Source organism: Poecilia reticulata, linkage group LG2, assembly GCF_000633615.1.
Source record: "Poecilia reticulata strain Guanapo linkage group LG2, Guppy_female_1.0+MT, whole genome shotgun sequence".
NCBI lineage: Eukaryota > Metazoa > Chordata > Actinopteri > Cyprinodontiformes > Poeciliidae > Poecilia > Poecilia reticulata.
The window spans coordinates 41,820,396-41,830,792 of NC_024332.1; the positions used below are offsets into that span (position 1 = coordinate 41,820,396).

At 35.5% G+C, this 10,397-nt stretch overlaps 2 protein-coding genes across 2 annotated transcripts in view; both read right to left on the reverse strand.

The window, feature by feature from the left end:
• The window catches only part of LOC103461782 (poly [ADP-ribose] polymerase 4-like), a 55,264-nt gene extending 49,650 nt beyond the window's left edge, over positions 1–5,614 (reverse strand). The window contains 5 exon segments of the mRNA XM_017303693.1: positions 3,083–3,149; positions 3,443–3,540; positions 3,542–3,654; positions 4,904–5,034; positions 5,557–5,614. Coding sequence (XP_017159182.1) covers positions 3,083–3,149; positions 3,443–3,540; positions 3,542–3,654; positions 4,904–5,029 — 404 coding nt within the window. The 5' untranslated portion in view covers positions 5,030–5,034; positions 5,557–5,614.
• A 2,008-nt stretch (positions 5,615–7,622) lies between these two features.
• Positions 7,623–10,396, reverse strand: LOC108167021 (poly [ADP-ribose] polymerase 4-like; the record flags this gene model as incomplete). The annotated part of the gene is made up of 5 exons (XM_017309408.1): positions 7,623–8,576; positions 9,350–9,482; positions 9,664–9,766; positions 10,062–10,122; positions 10,230–10,396. Coding segments are annotated over 5 exons (672 nt in total), but the record flags the coding sequence as incomplete, so codon positions are not given.
• Between the last annotated feature and the right edge of the window lies 1 nt (position 10,397).

Consider the following 10,397-nt stretch of genomic DNA (forward strand, 5'->3'; position numbering starts at 1 on the left):
AACGAAGAACAAAATGCAAGAATAAACTAAGAAACTAAAGTAAATACAGAGGAATAAACTGGTATGGCAAGACCTTTCGAGCAATAATTAATACAGAGGACTGTATGGCAAGAATAAACAGACACTATTTCCAGATAAAAGGTAAAATAATATTGTTGAAGTGCCATGGGTTTGTTGAGACCATATCTAGTACTGAGAGTAAATATATCTTACAGACCATAACAGTAAATAACTGATCACTTATTTATGTTTTAATTAGATTTGATATACTTATTTCTTCAATATTATTTTTCATGTCAGTGTTAACGTCATGAGGCTGATGACTCCATGACACTTTCAATTTGACTCATTAGGATTTGATTAAGAACCAGATTTGTTCTTTGTAATTTGTGTCCAGTAAAACTATTATCAATAGACAGGTCTATATAAATATATTATCCATGTTTCGGTATCATATTTCTATGGTATTAAAAGGACCTGGAACTTTTGTTTTCCCACTGAAAGCTCTGGTTTGCACAATAAATGCCATGTGGGTGAAATTTTATGGATGATACTCTGATATCCCATTCTCCTGAAGGCAGCACAGAGCTGCACCACCAGAAACCAACAAACACTGAAGAGAAGAAGAGCTATGATTAATGTAGTTACAGTTCTATCTATGTTTTAATGTTGCAGAGCTCAGTCGTTTGCAAATAGTTAAAAGTTTAAATTGGAATTGTTGTACATCTTTTATCTGGTCATTTTGTGTAATATTTAACAACTAGAAAATGGCAAATTGGCTGCTGTTAGGCCTACCAATTTTAACTTGAATGTTCATTGCATTTCTTGTAGACGCCTGTGAAAATAATTTCTATTCCCATGGCTTTTTTATTCTCTGGGAAATTATCTTGATAATAAATACAGAAACAAGCATAAAAATCAAAACATCTACAATAGTGATAGTAATACTAATAATAAAATAATAGTCAGTGCAAAGTAGCCTACAAATTCTTTGGTGGGGGGCGGTGAGGGACCTGGATAAAGGCTAGGGGGGCGCTGGGCCGAAAAAGGTTGAGAAACACTGGTTTAATCCGTTGTTAACATGATATAGTTTGGAAACCACTGGGGGAGCCAGGAGAAAAAGTTTGGGAACCACTGCTTTAACATTTCAAAACATGTTTTTCTGAGGCACTTTTAAACACACATGACTGTGAAAAACTCGCACAAATTTTACTCTTTCTGCAGAACAGCACACGTGTTTATTAGAATTATGGCAACAATCCAGCAAAGGATAAAAACCTTTGAAATGGAAAAACTGTTTTTTCCAGCTGAGTAATCCTGTTAGATGCGCACAAAAAGCTGTTGACTGTTGTAATGACAAAATAGAAAGTTTGGCCTAATTACTGGGGAAAACGGAAGGTGATGACAAAGGCTTCGGGGAGATGTTTTTCTTCTTTAGTGAAATTCCTTTCAACAGGGTTTCGGTCCAGGCTTACGGGTGTTTCTTTGAAAGAAGCCTGAGGAAAAGACTCCCTGAGATGAGGGAGCTGGATGGGAAGTGCTGTGTATGTGACTGACTGAAGAAGATATTAAAGATAATTGTATGTGTTCACTTCCTCTTCTTCCTTCTCTACCTCTCTCTCTAGCTTGATCCCTGAGAATAAATGATTTTGCTATTACTCTGTTTTCCTAAATAAAATGTGCATTTCTCTGATTGGCTCAGTGTTTCACTATTATCGAAAGAATATTTTATTCCACTGTGTAATAGTTTGTGTTTTTTGAAATTGTATATGGCAACTGGTTTATGGGATTTTTAATATTACTGTTGTGTTTTTATATGGATTATGGAAAACTTCCTTACAATTTGTTCTTATTTATTGTTATGTCTCAGTTTTTCGTTTGACAGAGGGCTGGCAAGAAACATGCTTTTGATTATTTGTATGTCTAGCATATATGACGAATTGATAATAAAATATATCTTGACTAATGTTGCCTAATTTATGGCTAGTTAGTGTACCAGTACACCCCGCTAAGCTTGCTAAAAAGAATAACTAATAATTTTTTTTATCTGTGTTCAGAGGTGAGTAGTTCTAATTACATTTGTAGGAGTAGTTTTGCATTTTACATTTATGTATATTGTATGTATATTTTGAACTATTACTACTACTACTTGAGTAGACTGATTTTGCATTTAAAGAAATAGACTTCAGAGATGAGAAACAGATTTTTAAAATTCTGCTAACGTTTATGTGAGTCTGAGCATAATTACTAATTTTCTTCATGTTTTTTGTATTAATGAACAACATAATTATTTTATACAAAAGGTTACATAAAAGGTATGCATTTAAAATAAATTAAAAGCCTGTTTACTGAGCTAAATTAATCTGAAGTTGGGTCTGCTCACACTGAATCTGTGTCCTCTATCTCCTGCACTTTTTTCAATTAATATGATGCTTTAATCCGTTATTAATGTGTTGTAACTTGTTTCACTAACGCTACCTCTAAACACAACATGAGCGTGAGAAGCTTTTACACCTGGGGCAACAACAGAGACCTTCTGTTTCTGCAGAACTGCTCCTCTGTGTTCGTTATATCCATGGCAGCAAGCCAGCAAAAAGTAAAAATCTTTGGGCAATAATTTCTAAAGAATCTCAGAAATTTCAGTGTCAGCTACATGATGACTAGTCAACACATGCCAGTACAATAATGACCTCAGTTGGAATGAGCCAATCAGACACCAGGCTCTAATCCCACCCTGTGAGTTACAAAAAAATGTGTTTTTAAATTATAAAATAATTATGGCTACTTTTAAAAGTGAATCAAAACAATTGAGGTACATATTATTAATTATATATTTAATAAATGATTTCTGTATTTATTTCCAGTTTTAAGAAATTAATGTCAAATTAAATTTATTACTTAGCACTCTCCAAAAAATCCCCTTTATTCCTGGAAATCTTTCTGAGAAAGTCATTATTGTAGCTTTAGCCTAAATCTCACATTTGAAAGTCAGATACAAAAACTTCAACTTATTTCAAAGTAAAACCATCGTGATGTGAGGTAGTGTCAGGAGTGAAGGTGATGATGATGATGATGGTCCCACCTGAACTTGTGATTGTTTTTTTCTGCAGCTGGTCCCTTTGATAAAGTCGGACCTTTTGGAAGCTCAGCTGCAACATTAGACACAGAAACATATCATTATTCCAAGACTTCACTACAATTAATAGTTTTTTCCAATAAAGATAGTCTAATAAAAACACTACGGTGACCCTCGGGTCCAAAACATAACATCTTTTTCTTACACTAAATGTTCTGTCTAACACTAAGGCTGTAAAAATATCATGAAACTAAATCCCTGTCACACCATAAACCTTCAGCAATGACTGTATTTTATATCTAATTCTTATAGTTTGAGTTTTTCCTGCTCTCTTTTTGGATTTATATTTGCAGTATTTGGTTAGACCTTTATGTGTTAGCCGATCTCTCTTCTGTGACTTACAGTGAGAAAGACCTGGAGATGATGAAGTGTCCATCTTCCACTCTTCCACTGACAGAAGAACAACGCTCACGTTTGTACAGATAGCCCAAGCCGACCACCGATGTCTGGTTCTTCTGGATGCTGTGCAGCCTGTTGGAGCTCAGGATGGACAAGTTGGAGGTCACCACCAGAGAGCACTGTGGGAAATGTAGGCAAATATATGACACTGTATTTCCATATCTGGATTATTAATTCAATTTGGTAGATTATGAAGTCCCCACTAAGTCTTGTATGTCATAAATGCATAACAGTTTGTCTCAGCATGCCAAGTTGCAGAGTTCGTATTAAATGATAAAATCTGTTAAAATGTACATTTTCCTCCATATGTTTGCAAAAAACTATGAAAAAAAGTCAAGTTAAGTGTAAAGATCTTAGTTACTCAATGTAAAGCTGAAAGATACTAAGCTGATAACTATTAGAAGTAAAACTAACATATACTAAGGGTAAAGTTAGTTCAATCTGGAAAGACTCTGACAGAGAAAAAGGGAACAATTAAAAAATTTAATGACAGGAATGAATAACAGTTCTTTGGCGCTCGGACCCCAGCAGCTAATTTAAGCTGAGATTTGATGTGAACTCGATGAACATCCCAATAACTGATTAGGGATGCCCCCCACCCGGGGCCCGACACTGGTGGAGGTGGTCAGGAGAGTGTGCTATCCTGGAGCTGAAGGATGTGGGTGGAGAAGGGGTGGTGGTGGGTTGAACGCAGCTGGGAAGCGGCTGACGGCTTGGGTGTGGATCCTTTTATGCAGAGCCTGATTGCTGATTGAACGCGCCGGGTGAGGACCAGCGCTGAGGTCAGAGATGAGCATGACGTCGATGGGTGAACGGAGGGGGCGGAGTCGTCCAGTTTGAACTTTCGCTAACTCCATTATCTACGAAATGTAAATCTAATAATTGCTAAATATAACAATAACTCATACCAAGAATAAAGCTAAAACCCATCAATCAAAATATTGCCACCCTAAAAAGCTATAATTTACCATATTTAAACATAATAGCTAATTTTTTTTAACATTGCTAATGAACATTTACAGCACTGGCAATAGGTAGTTAACTGAAGTCTGAAAAGCAGCTAGCTTAAGTTGCTTAAATATCTGATAGCTTTAGTGGCTTATAGCTTGAGTTTGTTATCTTGACTTTAAATGGCTTTAAAAACCATAAAGGTTTTGAAAGACTAAAAGCTTTAAAAGCTCCAAAAGCCTTAAAAGCTTTTAGAGCTTAAAAGTCAAGACAGTCAGACTTAAAGTTGATGTTCTTTAATTAATTCAGAATAAAAGACCTATAACATGTGCTATAAATGTTGTATTATCTGGTTCATTAACAGTTAAAGACTGTTATTAAAAGTTTACCAAACGTTCAGGTAAAAATGCATCAGCTCACCTGTTTGTTGATTGTGGAAGAAATGTTGCTTCCGTTCTTTGTTGCCACTGATTTGAGCTTCTTCTTCTGTGTGAAAGGCAGGTTTTTGAGCTCCAGGAGCACAGAGCAGCTGTCAAACACGCCCATTCTGCCTTGAGACGAAAAAACCTTAAGTTACGCAACTGATATTAACTGAAGATCCAAAAGAAGGTCCAAAAGGAATGCTCCATGTTTGCTGTATTAAAAGAAAGGTATGTTGTGTTAGGCTTGATTTAAGAAATTTATTTTCAGTAATAAGAACACACTTTCTTTCAAAGCATTCAACTTATCAACTTAATTTGGATGCAGAAAAGTAATTTTTTTTCAGTAAAACTCTGGATAAACATGGTTCTACTTACTGTAAATCATTGGTTGAAAAAATGACAAAAATCTACCTCTATAGAGCTAAACTAAATATTTAGCATGTATACAAACATCTGATAAAATCGAATATTTTCAAAACTAAAATCTGATTAATTTTTCCAGTTGAAAACAAACACAGATGTGAAGCTGCAACGCCAACCTCAACCTCTCCTGCAAAACACCTGCATCTGTGAACAACTGTGAGAAATCACCCCAAAAAAACAAATTTTCTTGGTTATTTTTGCTCTATTTCCTTGGGGTGAATTATTTACCTGATTTAACACTAGAGCCGAGAAACCCGCCCTTCTGGAGAAATTCGTGCTTCAGCTATTTGGACCAGAGTCAAGTGACACAACTGGCAACATTCCGTTGGAGAGACTTTCAATGTCCTGACAGAAAAAAGATCTTAAAAGAAAATCTAAAGTTTCATTGAATAAATAATTTGAGAAACAGGCAAAAGTAATTATAAATAAATATAACTTGTGGCCAACCATACCAACAGAAAGCAGAAAATAAATATAAACATATTATTTTTTGCAAAAACCATTTAATTTATTTTCATTTTTACTTACTCAACAATAATCTAAAATAAACTATAAATAAATATAATAGGACAAGCAAAGCAGAACTGTCAGAAAGTTTGTAAACAGCATAACTTGATCCACATATTTTAGTTTTGTGACCCACAAAACATTTTTATATGAAAAATTCCAGTACATTTTCAAACAAAAAACACTCTAAGATAATAATTTATTTTTGAAGTTAAAGGAAAGTATGCTCAAACTGCTTTCCAGTAAATGAATAATAAATTCATGAATTTATGATTGCTTTTGTATGGATGAGGGCCGTACAAAAGCATCCCGATGGGCTGTAAATGGCCCCAGGGACACACTTTGTACACACCTCCTGGCATTCTTTGAATTTTGTTCAGAGGGTTTGTGAAAAGCACAACATGACCCACAGATACTTTAGCTTTTAAAGTTCAAGAATAGTATGATATTCTTTTTTTTTTTTACCATGACACGTAAGATTTGATCTTCTTTTCATTAAAATGTTTTTGAGCTGCAGGGACACCGAGCAGTTGTCAAACAGGTTATGCTGCCTGTAGAGAGTAAAAACACAGTAGTTATAGAATGGATGTATAAATATAAACTAAATATTGCACATTTGCTGTATTATAAGAGAAGCATCTAGTTTTCAGTTTCTTTTAGGCTCGTTTTCTTCTGGGCTTGATTGAACAGATTTATTTTCAGCGATAACAGAATTTTGGTGCAGAAAAGTAATCTATTCAGTAAAACTCGAAATAAATGTGGGCATACTTATCGTAAAAAAATGATTATAAACAGACAAACTCTGGTTTGTACTTAATATTTCCATTGTAAGAAAATTATTAGCCGCCAACTGTGCTGATGTGCTAAATAAAAGAGGGTAAACTGCGCGCGCATCCCACACAGTTCACTAGCTTAGCATAACTTCGATTCTAAGGAAAAGGTCACCGGGACTTCGCATATACCTCGAGATTCAAATCAAGTCGAAACGTTAATACCTTTTCAGGAACAACTTTTAAAGTCAACTTTCTCCAAAAATTGACAGCGCTCAACCGTCCATTTATTACCCCTCGACTGTCAACTATCAAACAGAATCTTCAAGGCTTGAGGGAGGGGCTGAGATTAGAAAAGATATCGCGAGATTTCTTTTGAAATAACATGGGATTAAAAGAATGTGCATCTCGGGTATTTCCCCTTTATTTTATGTATTTTATAAAGCTTTTTTTTAAATCTGGAAAATCCTAAAGCTGAGAGAATTAGTCTGAGTTGAGTAATTTACCTGGTTTGGCGCAAAAGCTAAACTCAGAAACAAGATATAAAACCAAAACAATCATAGGTTGGCATCTTTAATTTACTTACCAACATAACCATGCACCAACATACCTAGAGGCTCGCTTCATTCATAAACACATTATACCAACTACTGCAATGACACAAATTTTATTTTAGATCTAGATCAATTGAACAAAAACAGACACTGACACCTACGAAATGAAATATTGTAATTTGAAATACAATTGCTACATTAGTAATTTATTTGAATTTTGCTATAAACATGACAATGAAACAAGTCGATTAAACTGTTCATTCATCGAAAATGTCGATGTTTCAATAAGAGAATCACAAGATGGGATGATTAAAAAAAATTACATGGACAGAACTTTGGCTGCGTTCATTTAATTATTTAATTTTCATTTTACCCAAATGCCATTAAAAAAATTGATAAACATTTTTCAGATTACTATAGTCAGTCAAATAAAAATGATTACAGATTCAATAAACGTGGACATAAAAACAAACCACATCTGAAATTTTATTTTAACAGGTTACCGTCATTAATAGTGAAAAATATTGTTTCTTTTTCAGATTAACCGATACTGAAAATAGGTACAGAATATTTTTGCTGTTTGTATTTCTAATGCCTGCTACAATTTTCAGGTGACAGCTGATTTTATATGTAAAGCAATATATCAAAACAGGTTAAAACAGTAAAAACAAAGAAGGTGCCTTAAACCACTGCAAAACAACAAAAAAGAAAAATATATATTTTAGWTCCAAGCCATCTTCAAATGAAAGTAATATCTGAAAGGGAGATAAAAAATTAGCAAATTTCTCCCAAAAAATTGGTTTTATAACACAAGAATTAAACTCAAAAAGTATCACAAAAAAACCACATGGACAAATCTTTAATCTTTTATGATAAAAGCAAACCACCAAGATTCGGCTTTCTGAATTTGTTAGGAAGACGTTTAGATTGTGGGATCAATTATGTTCTCCAGTTTGTGATTGATAACGGCTCGTTTCTAATTCCATTTATCCTTCTGTGAGTGTAATTTTACTGATTTTGCATCATTTAAGTGGATGAAACAAATCTCTTTTCCTTCCTCTCATGTTTTAATATTATAAAATATTTTAATATTTTGTTATGKCATTTTTGATCTTCTTTACATCTTTGCAAAGCACAAACCGAAGCAGATAAAAAGAAAAACAAAATACAAACTGATATATGACTTTCAGAAAGTGTTGCATCATTTCCTCAGTGGACAGCCAGCGGTGTTGTGGTCTTCTGCAGCTCCAGGCTGATGAGGGGTGACAACGGRGGGAAGCGTTCGAAGCCCAGCAGCTGTCGGGTGGAAGACTCCCAGCTCCAGCCGAACTCCAGCCGGCTGCAGGCGCACGGATACTCCCGGTCGGCCCAGCGCACCCAGTCCACTGCCTTCTTCACCTGCTGCCAGCGYTCAGACCTGCAGGGGGAAAACATTCAGAAACACTCACCTGGAAGCAARCACTCACAYCTCTGCTTCATGCAAGTAATTAARACAAAAATKTATAAAACATATTTACTCAACAAAGTTTAGTACATAAGGATYGATTCTATTTTCTTAAATTACTTTGTCTAYAGACTTAGCAGGAATTCCTTGGAGATGTTTTAGAGAATGTAGAGGAAAAATTCAGCTTTATATATATAACAAAGTGAAGGTGCAACAAACTCATGCTTTTATCTAGACTTTATCCAGGTTACACTTTGTGTTCCTGCGATTGATGAATTTAAATATTGTTTGTCTATTTCTGTACTTATTTTGTCTTGTGTTTTTTTCAGTATTGTATGTTTTTTTTGTTTTAACATTTGTGAAGAAAGGTTAAAAATGACAGCAAAATATAATATGATATATWAACCAACAATGTATATTGTGATATATACACAATAAATATCAATGGAAAATGCAACTGATAAACTACTAAAWATGTGATTTCTATTTTCACAGGTGGGTCACGATTAATCTAATTAATCGTTTCCTGGATGGTAGAAATATGAAGTTAAGCCAACATGTTCCAGAACTAGAGTGTCAGGTGTTCATGTTCCTCCCATGGGGTTCTAGTTTGGATCAAATGCTGCTAATWAATGGACCTCTGGGTCTGCAGAAGCAATTTACTTTCCACCTGGACCAGGTCTGGTTCTGTTTTGGTCCGTTTTTGTTGGTTCTCATGTGTTTATGTAATGTGTTGTGGTTCTGACCTGGACCCGGTCGGCTCCATCAGGTGAAACAGACTCCGCAGCAGTTTTCCTTCCTCCAGCTTCTCCTCCCTCATCAGCTGCAGAACCAACAGAGTCGCCACCAGCCTCTGGATGCCTGCGTTGACCTTTGCACCTTTAACGTAAAGATATCGTTCAGTTTCAACACTGGAGTCAACCAAACCTAGACGACTGAGATTAAAACCACCAGGTTTATTTAAATATTTTTCTAGAAGATAAATAGTAAAAAAGAATCAGATCAGTGAATGTCTTAACATTAACAACTCTTCCACACATAGCGTAACGTGAACGCTCACCCAGAGAATGAATCCCTTTGCCCTTCAGGAACACGTTAGCAAACACATCCACGTTGACATTGATCAGTTTTCCCAGCCCAACAGTTAACTCCCAGTATCCGTCCTGCCGCACACAGAAGATTGACACAAGTTACAACTCAGAAAGGTTGAAACTAAATATTTTTGCTGAGGTTTGTAGGCGAACCAGAGTTCAGTGTTTTGGTTCCCATCTCTGTTTGATTACTCACACTTACACAAACAAATAGAACTTTGTAGACAAGCAAACTGGAGTTGAGCAGAAGTTTCTATTACTTCATAAAATAAAATATGGATGGAGATCTTCTTTATGTATTTYTTCGTAATATAATTTTGTTCTCTGAGCTTTGGACCGATTTAAACAACGGAGCAAAACATCTTACCGACTGCTGCAGCTGGAAGATCTTAATCCACTTCAGCTTCTGCTCTTCTGGGTCTGGACYTCTGGACCAACATCATACAACACAAAAGACTCAATTCCAGGTAATAAGATGGAAAATATCAGCTCAGTGCTGATAAAGACAGAATGGTTTGTGTGTTCAAGAACTCACTCAAAAGATGGATGACGTGATTGTGTCTCATATGCTTGACAAACCAGACTRTCCACTAATTTAGAGAGGCTCTTGTAACGAAAATGAGGAGGAGGTAGTGGAGCTTCACTGGCCACTGGAGATGGAGGAGCTCCAAAGGCTCCTGGAGGAGGAGGAGGAGGAGGAGGA